The sequence below is a fragment of the Silurus aristotelis genome (genome assembly GCF_946808225.1).
Source record: "Silurus aristotelis genome assembly, chromosome: 24".
Classification (NCBI taxonomy): Eukaryota; Metazoa; Chordata; class Actinopteri; order Siluriformes; family Siluridae; genus Silurus; species Silurus aristotelis.
In genome coordinates this window covers 8,400,149-8,416,998 of record NC_139597.1, presented here as the reverse complement: position 1 = coordinate 8,416,998, position 16,850 = coordinate 8,400,149, and the positions used below count along the sequence as shown (strand labels likewise).

General features: G+C 39.4%; 1 protein-coding gene across 2 annotated transcripts; it reads right to left on the bottom strand.

Annotated features, from left to right (window-relative positions):
- Nucleotides 1–4,387: 4,387 nt before the first annotated feature.
- dyrk2 (dual-specificity tyrosine-(Y)-phosphorylation regulated kinase 2) lies at nt 4,388–11,968 on the bottom strand. Of its 2 annotated transcripts, none has more exons than XM_083527834.1 (3): nt 11,871–11,968; nt 10,487–10,590; nt 4,388–7,405 (listed from the first exon to the last, which is right to left on the bottom strand). In XM_083527834.1, exon 3 carries the CDS (start codon nt 7,382–7,384, stop codon nt 5,813–5,815), a length of 1,572 nt encoding a protein of 523 aa, XP_083383960.1. In that variant the 5' UTR covers nt 7,385–7,405; nt 10,487–10,590; nt 11,871–11,968; the 3' UTR covers nt 4,388–5,812. The 2 variants fall into 2 exon arrangements, with proteins under 2 accessions (XP_083383960.1, XP_083383959.1); XM_083527833.1 differs by lacking the exon at nt 11,871–11,968 and adding an exon at nt 11,148–11,672.
- Between the last annotated feature and the right edge of the window lie 4,882 nt (nt 11,969–16,850).

The following is a 16,850-nucleotide window of genomic DNA, read 5'->3' as shown; positions in this document are numbered from 1 at the left end:
TTCTTCCCACAGGAGTTTGTCCATGAAAACACAGAAAATACTTTGGACTAATAAAATATATAGACCATCTTTAATACTGTTGTACCACTGGAATAAACAGATCTGAACACATTGCACAGCTAATGCCACCCACTGAAATAAAAAATATAATTCACATATAATTAATTGTACACCTTTTTGATTTTGAGGATTTGCTTATTCAGCCACAACAGAATTCATGAGGTAAGTCACTGATAATGGTCGAGAAGCTTTAGTGGGCTTGAGTGCGGGCCACTCAAAGAAATTTCTTCCATGCTAACTCTGGCAAACTGTCTTGACAAAGCTCACTGTGTTAATATTTTAAACCACTATGACCCTAAACGGCAATTACTAAGAATGAATGAATGCTGTAAAAAAAAAAAATTATATTCATGTTTATGAACATGGCCTTCCTCTATTACAGCTTCATATCTGACTATTGGTTTCTCTAGATATACAGTGGAACTTCAGAGCTTGTGGCCTCAGCGTTCGTGACCTCGCATGCTCGCGACTTTCATTCCGACCGGCGACTCTCATTCAGATCGGCTCGTGAGCAACCGCGAGCTGCTCAAAACGCTAGTTTTAACATTTCTAATCAAGGTTTATCTCATTAAAATTGTCTAATAATTAAGTGTTATGGAGTGAAATACTGTTATTTACTCATTCAAATCGATTTCGTAGTGTTCTTTGGGTTTTTACTGGGTTGGAAGGGGCGTATCAAAAGGTCGCGAAAATTCGGAACTCGCGACCGGTCTTGGTCCCTAACCCTCGCGAGCTCCGGGGTTCCACTGTAGTGTCCAGTTTGTAAACTTATTGTCCAGAGTCACGTTATTTTAAAAAATCTACACTTTCGAAAAGGTCGTTTTTCCCAACTTTCGTATTTGCATTTAGGTGCAGATCTTGATTTGCCTTCTATAGAGCTCTGACCTCCACCATACTGAACACTATGTGTAGCATCTCCTCTTATTTTTAAAACATTTTGAAGATGTCTGGGCATTGAGGTTATGAGTTTTTGGAGTTTTGCTGTTGGAATTTGGTCCCATTCTTACCTGATATAGGTTTCCAGCTGCTGAAGAGTTTGTGGTTGTCTTTGGCGTATTTTTCGTTTAATGATGTGCCAATTGTTCTCTTCAGGTGAAAGATCAGGATTGCCGGCAGGCCAATTTAGCGAAGCCCTGCTGTTGTAATAGCTGCAGTATGTGGTTTTGCATCGTCCTGCTGAAATAGACAAGGATTTCTCGGAAATAGACGTCGTCTGGAAGGGGAGCATATGCTGCTCTAAAACCTTTATATACTTTTCAGCATGCATAAACATGCACCCTCCAAAACATGCACCCTCATGCCATCAGAAATGCTAGCTTTTGCTAATAACACAACAGAAGGTCTCCCTCCTGTTTAGCCCAGGGGACACGGCCTCTGAGAATGTCAAATGTGAACTCGTTTGACCATAAAACACTTTTCCACTTCGAAACAGTCCATTTTAAATGAGTCTTGGCCCACAGGACACAACCATGCTTCTGAACCATGCTCACATATAGGCTTCCTTTTTGCATGATAGAGCTTTAGTTGGCATCTGCAGATGGCACAGCGGATTGTGTTTACCGACAGAGGTTTCTGGAAGTATTCCTGCGCCCATTTAGTAACGTCAATGACAAAAGCATGCCGATGATCATGCCTGAAGACCACGGGCATCTAACAAAGGTCTTCAGCCTTGTCCCTTACGCACCGAAATTTCTCCAGACTATCTAAATCTTTTGATGATGTTATGTACAGTAGATGATAAGACTTGCAAAGCCTTTGCAATTTTGACATTGAGGATCGTTGTTTTTAAAGTATTTCACAATCTTTCTACGCACTCGTTCACAGATTGGAGAGCCTCTGCCCATCTTTACTTCTGAGAGACCCTGTCTCCCGAAGACATCCCTTCTATAGCTATCATTTTACAGACCTGATATCAATTCACTTAATTAGTTGCTAGATGTTCTTCTAGCTGAATATTATAAAAATGTTTTCAGCCCTTTGTTGCCCCCGTGCCAACACCTTTTTTTTTTTTTTGAGACCTGTAGCAGCCATAAAATTTTTTAGGGTCCCTGGTGGTCTAATGGTTAGGCTGTTACACTAATGCCTGTACTGTATTTTACCTTTCTGTAGATTTGTCCTGTAGCTACAGCAGGGTAATGTGGGTATTAAAAAAGGTCCAGGAACTTTAGAGCTTTATATATGAGAAATATCATCTAAGCACAACCAGACACGCACAAACAACCTGTTGGCATATTCACGTGTAAAAAAAATTATATTCCAAGAACAGAACAGTAGTTCTAGTGTCCAAAGTTCCCCTGATTTGTTATCAGAACAAAATTTAAGCAACATTTCCCTAAATGTCCCTGTGGACATTGTCAAAAACTCCCTTTCCCAATCGGTTTCAGGAAAAAAAGAAAAAGCATACTAGAAGATAAGGTTTGTGTCCGTCAGCTAAAAATTTTTTTATGTTTAAATCATTGTTAACTGGTTATGACAAACAGTTTTTTTTTTAATCCAGTGACTGTAAACAAAATGAACCCTTTTGCAAAATATCACCATTAAAACTTTTATTATTAATTATTTCTGGCCACAACAATAAAATTTAACGAATGATCACTAGAAAAAAGGACCTTTATCAGCTGTACAATACATACAGTATCATAAAACTGGCCGCCAGGATTAAAATCCACTACCTAACTCATGTAGTGTTATCAGCAGCATTTGACAAAAAAAAAAACCAACAAAAAAAAAAAAAAACATTTTACATATGTACACATCCACATTAAATTCTTAGTAAAGACCATTTATGTACAGTTCGTTTCTATGGTTGGATACAAATAAATGTCAACTTTGTTCCTTATTTGAAGATTTTGTTTAGTTTTTTGCTTTTTTAAAAAAGAAGAACTGAACAGAGTTGATAGCTAACTTCCTGGGAGAACATTTCGATAAAAAGTAGTAAAAAGGTACATCCTTTCAAATGTAACGGCCATTTGCTTTCACTTGCCCCGATGAAATAATCTCCATATTGCAGCCAGGACTGAATATTGCCACTGCAAGTTTTTGGGTGCAGCAATATTCCGTGTATTAGAGACACATCCAGCCTTAACAAATGTTTGGAGGCATTGTGTGTTTTTTTTTTTTTTTATGGTTAAAGGCAATGTATCCTCAGCTTTCATTTTCATTTTCAGCTCTCTTTCTTGACTGTAGAGATTTATTTTTCTAGATATTGCCCTTGACAAGCAAAATGAGTTCAAGTGCCTCTTCTTCCTCAGCTGATAAAGAAAATTCTGGCTTTTTTTCCTCATCCTAGCCACAAACAGAAAAAAAAATTAGAAAGGAATGCACTTTGGTTTATACCAAATGCCCTGGGCTAATAAATTACAAGAATATTACAACAGTCTGAGGTAAAAGAGTAGGATGTGTCATTTATAAAGTAATACAATGATGCAAATGTATCCCCTTGAGTTTTTTAAGACAAGCTGGATGCCTTAAAAAAAAAAAAGACCCTTTTGCACTAGAAGTAATGGGTATAGGTTTGACTTGGTGAGATATCCCTGTTAGCAATGGGTTTCCGAGTTCTTAACTCGGATCATGTGTCCAAACTGCATATAGAACGATTCGTTCGTGCAGCCACTTTCCACCCAGAACCCACTATATGGGTTGTAGGAGGTTCTTTGGGCAATGCTCAGGCAAGTGCAAGGCGATCACCATCAAAGAGAGGATCTCTGTAATTGCCTACATTTCGGTGTACCTAACAACAAATGAGTAGGATGAGGGCATCACTGTTGGACAGAAATGAATGGCATTGATAATCAAAGGCACATTGTATTAAACCTAAGGGCACAATTATTCCCCACCACTGTGAATTCATAAAACAGCCGAGAAAAAAAAAGATATAAAGTACAATGTGAACTGCCTGCTGATTTTGGCAGATTACTGTGCATTTGCAAATGTACTGTAGGCGTCCAGAGGGGACTGGGCAGTGTGCAGCATGCTGGGTACCATGCCAACCAGTAGCAGGGGCATTAAAACCCACATAAATGCCACAGCTTTGCTTTGCCACTTAGCGGCCCTTGGTCCGACCCCTTTTTCCCATCGCCACATTCGCATCTGGTCGAGAGCGCTTTCCTGCGAGTGGAGTCTCAAAGTAATTTCAGACAGAATTCTTGTGCATTACATTGTAAGTCAGTCCACAGAAATCAGGCCAAAAAAAAAAAAAAAAAACCCCACACATTCTGGCCACTGTTTCTTTTTATATTAGCTCTTCTTTAAGAAATAATTAAAATCAACCAATAATAAGAAATAAATAAATAAAACATTTACAAAGCTTCCAGACACTTGTCTGTTATTTTCTTTTTTTTTTTTCTTACCACATCAAAACTGCTACAAAAATGGCCAGTTTGTGAAATTATTTTCCACTCATTTTTCTGTGTTTGGGTAAAAACATGCAATTTCATTCAAAGAAGGGAACAAGCTTTCGGAGTTTCAACTCTGGCCGCATACTAGTGAGTCCACACTGAAAACTAAAAATAGAAAATGTGATAAGAATTGCAGAAGGTGGTCTCTGATTACAAATGACAGCCGGATGAGATGAGAGATGTTTAAAGTGCCCCCTCTCTGCCGTGTTTTTTTTTTTTCAATGATAGTGTTAATACTGGCTCAGTTTCAAGTAGTCCTGTCGATAAATGATTAGCACAATCCATTCTAAATCACTGCAAAAGCAGCAGTGCTTACAGAGGAGAATTAGTCGTTTAAAAAGCTTCCTATTTGATGACTACGATTAGCTTCAAAACATTTTGTTCCTTGAGCAGAGGTTTAAAATATAATATAAAAAAATATATATATATTACCTTTCATATAAAAAGGTAAAGCACCAAAGTTACCATCCAGTACACCGTTTTGTTCCCAGCAGCTTTGCCCGGAGAATAGCTTATAGTTCAATACACGAGCATGTCGAGTACTGCCGAGAACAGATTCCACTCAGTCGAACTAAATAAATTCCTTTGAACTTGCCAGAAGTCTATTTATAAAGTTACACTACCCTGAAGTCTCTCTTTTCCTTGAGTGAATTTTATAAGGAATGTCAAGAGATTTTAGGCACATACCAAATCTGTCATGTAAACATTGTTGTTTTTATTTTTTATTTCTCCCTTCTACCCCAAACATTCTAAAACTTTCGCTTTGCATTCATTGTGCCCTTTAAATGTCTTCTCTCTTTTATCCTGTCTTCTCTTTCACAATACCTACCACGAATACAGAGCTTTAAACGCTACACAACTGCAGACAGCACAGCTTTTTAAAAACACATGGCAAATTCTCCTTCATCAATGCACTGTTGTTCTAACAGATTAAAGAGGTAGCGAGCTAAACGCTAGCGAGTGCACACATTAAAATCCAAGTTTACTTCATTGTCACGAGTCTTCACTCTATACTATTAGACATAATTGAGGAAACTAATGAGGACGTCATTAGTAATAGGCCAGATTGCATGAATGTGCCCTGCAGCATCCCACACAGTCCTGAAATAAAAACTCTAAAGCACTGTTCCCTCTTTCTTGGCCATTTTAGTGTTTCTAAAAAAAAAACAAATAAAAAAATAAAATAAAATAAGTGTTTTGAAAAAAAAAAAGGTGCTACAAAGATGTAAATAATTGATGAATTCAAGACTATATTCCTAAAACCTTTCACACCCGTGGATGCTCATCTTTCCACGTTTTTAAATAGCAACATTGATAGCAACAAAACAAAAGAACCAAACATGAAAATAAGTATTTCAACTGACTAATTTTGGCAACACTGTCCTCTGCTGTATATTCCCATTAGCATCAGTCATTTGTGCAAGGTTAGTCCTTAATTTTGAGGCTGAACTGGATGTGGGAGGTAATTTGGAGATAGAGGTTATAGCACCTGTGCCCTCGGTGATTCGCTTTACGGTAGTTTTCTCCCCAGTGGGAGGTTTTGGCAAGCGTCTTCTCAGCCACGGGTGGCGGAGGGCCTGACTTGGAGTCATACGCAAAGCAGGATCCCACTCCAGACACTGCTTGAGGAAGTCCAGAAAAAGAGGGTCATCACAGCCCTTAAGCGCTGTTACCCAATCCTTGCTTCCAGGCGGACCGCGAAGCTTGCCCCTACGTGACCGTCCACCATTTAATGCTACCGTGCCATCAGGTAAAGTCGTGACTGTGCAGTAACGAGGATATCCCTTTGAGCTGACAAAATTTTTGGCTCTCTTAGACGAATCCAGCAGCTTCTGAGAGGGCATTCCCAGTAGCTCTATGACACATGCTAGTTGGTCCCCTTCATCTTCCCCAGGCAAGAGAGGGTACCCAGTCAGTAATTCCGCTAATATGCAACCCAAGCTCCACATATCAATTGGCATTCCATAGCGTGAGCCCAAAATGACCTCTGGTGCTCTGTAAAAGCGTGATTGGATGTAAGTATAGACCCGCTGGTGTTCGAAACAGCTGGATCCGAAGTCAATCACTTTTATCCCACTGCGTCCCTGCTGCTTCAAGAGGATGTTCTCTGGTTTGAGGTCACAATGAATGATCCTGTTTTTGTGCAGGGAGTCCAGACACTGCAGGATAGAGTGCGCAAACTTGCGCACCAGTGGCAAGCTGAAGCCCTGAAACTTGTTTTTCTTTATGAGCTCATACAGGTTCATGCTGAGTAACTCGAACGTCATGCAAATGTGGTTGCGGAATGTGAAGTGCTCCAGCATATGGATGACATTCATAGTAGAGTCTTTGTCCTGTTTGCGCAAGTGCTCAAGAATCCGAATCTCCTCGGCTGCTTGGCGGTGAAAGCGCTTCTCGTTGCGCACCATTTTCAAGGCCACGTGCTGGTGGGCCTTGTGGTCATAGGCCTTCACTACTTGTCCAAAACTGCCCTTACCAATGACTTTCAACACCTCGTACCTGTAGGCTATGTGGTCGTGAGGTACATGGATGTAAGAGCCCTGATCATCGTCATAACCACCATTATTTGAGCCCCCAACCACACCTGGCCGTTTCTTAGCATTTGGTCCTGCAAAGTATATTTCAGGGTAGTTGAAAATCTCCTGGTTTTCAAATGCTGTCAGTTTGGACATGTACTGCTTCATGGCCTGCTCAGGAGAAATAGGAGCTATCTTGGGCTTGCTTTCAGCAGATTTGGTGGAGGCAGAACTGCCCTCCCGACACTGGCTGCTTTCTTGTTGTCTCTCCGGCACGGGCAAGCCTGTTCGGCCTATAGGCGTCAACCCATTTGGCTGTGTAGTCAACACTGTCCGTTTATTGCTGTTTTCCTCAAACAGCTGCTGAACGTGGATTTGCGGGTGGTTTCCGACATGCAGATGGTCATTCATCGTGTTCTTATTGCCTCCAACCTAAAAACAAAAATAAAATCTACTATTAGAAAACTAAGTGAAGATGAATACAAACAGAAATGACTAGATTGAGGTCAGAGGTAAGTACTATTGGTCAAGGTGTACCAAGGGGACATGTGTGATTATTTAAACTCTGGACAATAGAAGCTATTAAAGAGGATCCTCATGTGGTCTGCTCAGACAATTCATGCATTAAAGATTTTTGGCACAACTAAACAGGAAGAGATTGATTTAGGTAATATCTCAGAGAGTGTAGGATTAAATAAATGTTGCACCTTTCCTGAGCATAGTGTAAAGTTGAGTATACGGTAACTAGTTTTAGAACACAAATTGAGCATGCCCAGGACACAGAGCTACTAAATTCTTATAGTCTATTATTAGTAAGAACAAAGGTGGCCGATACACAATCTATAAATATGCACGTGACCACAGAAGGGAAAACTCAAGTTATAAAATGTATCAGTGCATTTTATACCCAGTCATTGGCACAGACCGCATACATGTGTTTAAATGGTTGTCCTTTATAATTTCATGTCTTAATTGCAGGATTTGTCCGGTGTTTCTGATTTTCAGATCTTCAAACGTGAACAAAAGCTCAACTTTGTTTACCAGAACACATCAGGCCTGCATTTCCTGCTTTTCTGATGTTGACAGGAAAGCAGGCATGCATTTCCTTCTTTCCTGAAAGATGCCTGTGATTGTCCCTGTGACTTGTTTTACCATGACATCCTGTTGCAGAAGACAGATTGGCTTCTCTTTCACCCAACATCGTACTTTCCCCTATGGATCGTGCGGTCACGTTTTTTTTTTTTTGTTGTTGTTTTAAATTAGGACAACTGTGGTTGTTGTTAGTCTCTGGCTTGACAAGTGTGTATCTTCAGAGAGTAAACCCTAAAGTGTACACAAAAAAATATAAAGCAATCCAGGACTATCCAATCTCTAGATAGTAATTCCTGGTATTACACATTTACCATAGAACAGAAATAACTGGTGTCAAAACACCCCAAAACTAGATCGACGTGTTTTTTATCTAACCATGAGATTAACAAACAGAGGAGTTGAATAACTTCATGTAGAACACCGCATATGGAAGCTACAGGTCCAATGTCATGCGGAGGACATGTGTGCTGACAGCTGCACAGGACAAACAACTGGAGCCAAACAAAAGACATTGCTTGGAGGGTATAATTACTTTAACACACCTTCCTGGTAAAGTACAGTCAAAGTAATTGTCTAATAACCGTTAAGAACAGAAATAAAGACAGAATACTGACTGCAGTAATTGCTATGATTCACATATAAAGTCCAAGTTGTGTCTGAACATCATCTAACATATATAATGAGATCATTCATATAGTTTACATATCAAACTTTCGCATTCTTAAAAGGTTTTCCGTCTGTTTGTGAGTGATATTGAAGCTCTTCATATTTGTCATTAGACATTTGATTGCTCAATTATGCATCACACATACATATATATACGTTCCTGTTGCATTCATTCTGAATCATATCAGCAAAATGGAAACCTTGCAAATAACACGCATTCAAATCCAAAAGCTTAGGTTTCTGTCTTAAAATTATATTTTTTAAAAGAAGCATAGCTGAAAATTAACAGTAATTATTTCCAGAAATTGTACTATTCTTTACAGATGCACACCGTAAGATCAGCCGATTAAGCTTTTTTTTTTAGCGTCCACAATTTTTGGTTTTTTTTTCCCCCTTGCATTAGGACTACTATGAAGACTGCTTCATCGTATTTAAATTGCATTCGTACAAATCCAATATTCCCTGTCACTCAGCGGAGAGTAAAAATACAACCAAGACAGGAAGGAAATCACATCACAAAAGACACAAGGCGAGCTAGAATGTCAATTAAGGGTTTCAAAAACGTTTTTTCCTCATCAGAGATTTCCGCCCGTGTTGTTTCACGCAAGCTAACAGACTAGTAGGTCTAGACTGTTGTTGAAGCTTGTAATGGTTGAGGCTGACAGGCTGCTTCTCTTTCTCCCCATCCCCCCACCAACGTCGAGCTCCACAGCTCAGCACACAATATGTTAAGCCAGGCCTAATTGTGTTCATTGCCTACGTTACCACTGACAGAAAACAAGGCTACAGTTCACATCTGTATTACTGCACTATTTTTCCCCCAAAAGAAAGCCTTTCTGTTCTTTTCAGTCTGCCTCAATAAGGAACACAGACAAGATTTTTGGCCTAAAATCAACACTCATGTATTATATTTTATTAACCGACCCAAACAAACATCTCTCAATAGATACCTGTTGATAGCTGCTCAGAGTGACGAGTATACAACGAGAATCTGTGCTGAGGCAAACTTTTGTTAGATATAAAGCCATTCTATGATTAGATATACATCCTGAACACACAATATTTTCATATATATATATATTTTCTTTTATGATATAAAACTACCCTAGCTAAATAATTCAAACAAATAATGATCGCCATAAAAGTATTTTATTTGACAAGGAATACAAAGAAGGTAGGATCAGCATTTTGGAAATGGTATGCTCCGTTATAGGGGTGTCATTCAGACGACACACCTTATAGTGTATACTATTAATATTATACATATTCAGGATTCCGGTTGGCTTTCAGGATTATCAGGGATATTCCTGGGTTTGTTTGTTTTTTTTATATTTCTTTAGTAAGATAAAGGGGTGAGATTAGCAAAATGAACATCATGCTATCTTTTGTTGAACCTATGAAGAATAAGATGTTACGCTACAGTGTAAAGTCTGTTGTTTATTATATGGTAAATACAGAGAGAGCAGGTTGAGTAATTGTGTGTAGATTGAATAGATCAGTGCAACTATCACTTTAAGGATAAACTACAGAATGGTGTGATCGGATAAGGAGTTCTGAGATCTGGATAGTGTAGATCTTGTAGTGCTTTGAGGAATCTTCTGCCATCATGTATGAATAGGATAGAAAATAAGCATGCGCAGTCATTATTAGTGGACCTGTGTGTGTGTGTGTGTGTGTGTGTGTGTGTGTGTGTGTGTGTGTGTGTGTGTGTGTGTGTGTGTGTGTGTGTGTTATGTAGCTTCAGTGTATCCGTACCGTGAGCGAGTTGCCGTTCCTGAGAGGCGGCAGTGTGACGGGTGATGGCGACTCGCTCCCTGCTCCAGCCCGGACAGCCCCTGTGCACAGCTCACCCCCTTTACCTGGGAGTCATCCAAACACATACATGACTTACAAACAAAATCCTGACACAAGAAGACTGAACCCTGAAAAAGCACACAGTATTGCTCCCAGGATCATAAAACACTAATTGTAATAAAGGAGTTTCTGCTGATGATCAGATGATCATCACACACCAGGATGGATCTACAACCCAGGGCTGAAGAAAGGGTGGTGGGAAACGCATGCACCAGTATTAGCATATCAGATAACTGATAACAAGAGTCATATTTCTCCAAAATATTCAAACACTGGTTTGGTTTAGGGATCGATCAAGAAAGAGAAAGAGTGCTAAAGCTACAAGCTACTTTTTTTTAGCACCGCACTGGTTTCCTTTAGAAAAGAAATCTTTGCGTCTATTCAGAAGGGAATCGATCATCCGGTAGGTCTGATCCAACCCTGCGTCCGATGTGCACGACAGACTGCGCGCGCGGGTTCTTTTTTTTATATATATATATATATATATATATATATATATATATATATATATATATATATATAAATAAAGAAGCGCTCACAATTAGACTTTTAGGCTCCTTACCAGTCGGGTATACGGCAGCGCAGGGTTTCTTGGTTAACATGGCCGCTGGAGAGTCGCGTACGTACACACAAACACACACGCGCGCGCGCGCACGCACACACACAGAGAGAAAACACCCTCCTCCAAAAACCGCCCTCCTTCTCGTCCCCCTGCCGGCTGCGCGAGCGATGAGCACCCGACTCCGATCAGCTACATCCAGGCGCGCGAGCCCCCACGTTAGCGCCGCTTCAGACAGGCGGCGGCAGGGCAGCCGCTTCCCCGCGCTCGCTCGCGCAGCCCCGCCGTGCTACCACCATCGCTCAGGAACGCGCCAAGCGAACGGCGCGCCGACCGACCCGGGCGTGCACGTGCGCGAAACAGGCTAGTTCTGGTGCTAGCATTGCAACGAGCGACTCATTCGGTGCTCTCTTCTGAGCAAATCCTGCTGCGGGAGTCGTTATGGGTGTTGCCTGGTTTATCTAGAATCCCTGGTTGGCCTCCACCTCTCTCTAGTTCTCTCTCTCTCTCTTTCACACTCACTCACTCACTCACACACACACACACACACACCTGGCTGGTTTCATTGAGAACTTGCTGTTCCCAGTTTCTTAAGTCATAGATTTAATATATCCTTGCTCACCTTAAAAAACTTGCATAGCAGTATTTGATTTATGCAAATAAAGCATTACCCAAAACGCCATACGAATATCTGCTGATAATGCTGTGTATGGCTTTGGCCCTTACTTTTGCTTGAAGGTTGGGAATTACAAGCTGCAACCTTGTCGAATCCAGCATTAGACCTCGCTTCGTGTCTGACCAGATCGCCAGATGCAGCAGTGCTTTATTAGTATTTCAGTCCATCCGGACCGAGCCAAGTTGTTGCCTAACTTAGCACAGCTGACTTTATGCAAGTCTAGTGGACTCAAGATAAAAGAACCTTTGGATTGTAGGCCTTTCTAGGATGTATTTCATGCTTTTTTAAGTTTATTATTATTTGATGCACTTCCTTTCTTTATTTTTCAAACACATTTTACACAGTCAAATGTTTCTCTCAGTGTTTTTATAGTTATCTCAGTTCCAGCACTCAAACTTACACAATGTTAAGGGTTATGTGGACGCACAGTGGCTAATTGAAAGTAAAGTAAAATATGATGGTATGAATACACGATATACATGTCTTAAAATATGACCTGGAAGACAACTAAAATGCTTCTTTTGCTATTTCAAAGACATGCAAACATAAGCAAAAACAACTTAATCATGGTAAAAATGCTCCAGCATTCTTAAATGGTTTTACTTCAAACATTTCTAAAATGGCAACCCTTTATTGTTTTGTTTCCACATAGTACATTTCGGCCATTTCCCAAATGGACAAAGAGCTAATTAAGTCTTATAGACCTTGTAACTGTACATTTCTATAAAATGTATATAGCTTATAATGCTAGAAGTTAATGGAGGTCTGCATGTTCAGATTAATAACTATTGTCCACTAGAGGGTGGGATGAACACGTGGTCTGCTCTCACCCCCTCGCATGTGCGCTAACACATGAAACCTAGCACGTATGCATACAACTGACCGCCACGGTTCATAATGTCATGGAATTCGTCTGAATGCATGTCTGAATGCATGTCTGAATGCTAGTGCTGATATAAAAATATCTCCGCCCTCTTCCTTAATTAATCAGATGCTACTTCTGAAAATGTAGGGAAACACCATGAAGCCCACCGCAGCTGAGTTTTAAACTAGAATAAGAACATTATTAAAAACTAATAATTATTTCACAGGATTTAGCTCAATATTAATCTAACTAGCTTTTTATGGCATTTGGCATTTTAAGGCATTTGTAATTAGAGAATAGACCGCTCTAAATACAGTGATCACAATGGTAGAATTGAAGTAATCATCCAGACATCACTTCACACCATGAAAATGATGTGCTATACAATGGTGTTGATCAACTTATGATTAATTGGTCTTCCGCATGTTTTTGACTAAATAACTCAAAATTAAAGACTCAAGAATTAAAAGGATTATGACGCTAGATTGATTGTTTTTGTTTTTTTGTTTTTTAATGAATGGAATTACAATGCACTTTATCTATTTATGGTTAAATGTATTTTTCTGGAATGTCCATGTTAAATGTTAGATCCACTTCCAGCTTGTTAGGTTGTTAAGAAACTTTAAAGAGCTGTTTCTTAGAGTCTTTCACATGTCTGAAAACTTAAAGGAACAATTTAACAAACTGCTAACAATTCAGATTATTTCCATAAAAATTCCAATAACATTTTCAGATTTTTTAACATGATTTCTTTAATATAAAACACATTTTTAATGATTTTTGTTGAACATTAGGTTTAGATTTTGTGTATTAGGTATGTTATAGTATTATATCAATAAAGTATATTATAAATGTGTAATTTTTCTTTCAGCCAGCTTTAATCAGATTTAAGCATTCAACATCAATGGGAGAAACTTGTCTTAGTTTTGACGACATCATTAGGCAGTCCACAGCACCGATTTTATCTTTTACTCCCCACTACTAAGTAAATATGTACACTGCAGTGTAAATGTTTTTGTGGTCAGTATGACAACATTGCTGTTATGATCAGCTACTCCTGCCTCATAGTGCCACGTGCCAGGTCGCATTCAACAGAGAGTGAGAGTGACTGGGAAGGCTCAGCAAGAACTATGTGAAGAATCATGCTGCTGAGAGTGGTGTTGAGTTATTTCCACCGATGCACATAAACAGGGATTGATTACAAGCTCATGTCAGCTTCACATCACTGTCTTGATAGTCATTAAACACAGTGGATTTGTGTAAATGGCGCTGGTTGTAATTCCTCATTAATACATTGTAATCATTATTAAGGTTGCTTACAGTAGAATTCTCATCACCAGACTCCCTCCTTTACTCAAAGCACTGCAAAGAAACCTCCATTTTGCTGTTTGTCTCGTCTGCTTTGCCACTCTCTGAGGGAACATCTGATCTTCAGGGGATGAGTCAGCGGTGCTTGTCTGAGAAGCTCCAAACACAGGCTGCGTTGTTTGTGCTTTGCCTTCTGCTGACATTTCCGCTCAGCAGCGTTCTAGGGAGGGCTAATATGATAACATGGCTTTGCTGACATACGTTTGCTCGTGTGTCTTTTTGACCAGGCCGATTCAGGTGACATGAGGCACAGCCCATTTTAAAATGTTTTAACGTGTGTACTTGCAAATACAGATGAATAGAGAATATATCAGCTTGGAGGAAGGTGCAGTTGTTGATCTATATTTAGCTAGAGTGATTTCTGAGGTGTTAGAGCTTTCAGACATCTTAACAGAAGTGGGAACACTGTGGTTCTAGCCTGAACAGCCTCTCAACAGCATCCACTCTGCTTAGCAACATGCTCAGTGAGGCATACGGATGTGCTGGAGGGCATTTTCAGAAAATATGTAGCAAGAGTGTAGATTTTTGCAAAGACTGGAATGCATGTATTGGAACGATTACAGTATGCCATGATCAAAGATATATAATATCAGGATTTACATGTTTTGACTTGTATATGCTTAGGAAATTGTTGCTTTTTTGCTTTTAAAGGCCACCATGCAAAACATGTGCATTTTTGGTTTTTTAATATTATTCAAAACTGCTCTCATACCAAAGCTTTTGTTTTTTTAGAATGTCATTTTTATTTTCTAATTACTATACAAAAAATATTGTTGACTTATTGTTGACTCTATACCACTTGTTCTATCACTAGAAATTAGACTTCTACTCATCCCCATAGCATGTTCTTTACCCATAACCCCTGATGATTAATTAGAGTATATGTAACTTTACCCAACGCCACAATAATAAAGCCAGGTGACAAATGACCTCCTGATGATCCTAAGCCCCAGAGACAGAAACAAACTACACCTAGGAGACTTTACCCACACGAACACCTAAGAACTGAAGCAGCATGTACACCCTGGCAATTATTTCACTACGCATATTACATCTCTAATTGTTAAAAAAAAAAAAGCAGTACTTGTTCAAATTAGAAACACCTCTAGAGATGACCTTTTCACTGAGTATATGTTTACTGACAAAAAGGACAACCGTGTGAAGTCTTTCAGGGGTGAAGAAAAGATAAATTAGCTCAACTGCCAGGTGAAAAGCTCCAGCATGTGGCTAATATCATGTTTTGATTGCCTAAATGCTGACTAGGCTAAGACAGTAGTAGCTAAAGTAATGTGATAATGTATGGTCAGCTAGTTAGCTAGTTTATATAGCATGAATCTAGATTGAAAGAAACAAAAATTTTATGTTTAAAAAAACAAATGTTTAAAAAAAATCATTTTGCACCCTTAATGAAGAGACTCATATGACAACCTGCAAATTTGGAATTGGTAGTAGCTATGTGAAACTGTGATTTAGAAAAACTTAAAACCTGAAAAGAAAGCCTGAACACATAATTGTTCATAATTGGGTTCATGAGAAGGTCGAAGAGTCGACAACAAATCTTGTGTGTGGATCATGATTCATGATCCATTCTGACATTAGCCAATTGATAGATTGCTAATCAATATACTGTACATCCACCTGGAGAGCTATCTTTTAAAATCAACACCAATGACATTCAACAATATCTGATGAACAAATAACTGAAATGGTTGGACGATTATACAACAGTGATTCATGTTTATTGCAGCATGTGGATGCACTGCCTCCTCAACTGGCCTGGGCAAATGAACATGTTTTTGCTTCTACACATACACACAAGGACAGATTAATTAATGGTAGAGGAAGTGTATGCATGTGTGGAGACAGTGGGAGGTGGGAATTTCTGTGAAACTTGTTTTACGTCAACTGTCCACCTTTTACGGGTGCCAGGCATTTTTGCTTATAATCATTGACTTTCAAACTTCAAACACAGTGGAACAGAAAGATGGAAAATAAAACTGCACATCCAGGCTTTTTTGAGAATATTATTACACCCTTACATGAACCATTGGAATACTTTTTCTCGAAAAATAAACCATATGGATTAATGTTTGATTACATTTTAAGACACTTTTAGAAATGGAGTGGATTTAATTTGTGCCATTCCCCCCCCCCTCCCTTTTTTCCCCCCAGAGTACCGTACAGTAGACTGGCATGGATATTTATGTCATCTCTGCTGGCATTCCTTCAACCACACTACATATTTAGCAGGGTTTATTTTTGTAGCCATCTGGTGGGAGTTTGTGGAAAAGCTAAAAAACTTCACTGGAATCATTACCACTGCCTTTTTATGGAAGCAGTGATGGTGAGTCAGGCAAGCTGGAGCAACACTTTAGTGCGTATGTGAGAATTACTGGTACATTGACTCAAAAAGCAACATCATCTACATGAGGTGCCAGCCTTGCTTTAACACAGTTGCAAGTTACATTCTGCCTCATATTAATGTGGATAGTGGACCCTTTATTTGTTTATAATTCACAAGATGGACTTACATCTCTGACCACAAACATCTCCAAGCCCAGCAACCAGGAGCCAGCGGTGCTTGGCAAGTTTTTATTCAGGGAAACCCTTCCTCCCACATCCTTATAAATGCATACCGAAAGCTATGTAATCAGTGGGAGTTCAGCAGGCCACAGCTGAAGACATGTGGACATGTATAACCTTAAACCTGTCCCTAAGGATTCCTTCTTTCTAACACTAGATTTATGATACTAGATTATTTTAGAGGCAATGCTTTTTTAAATCAAACATAATGTGT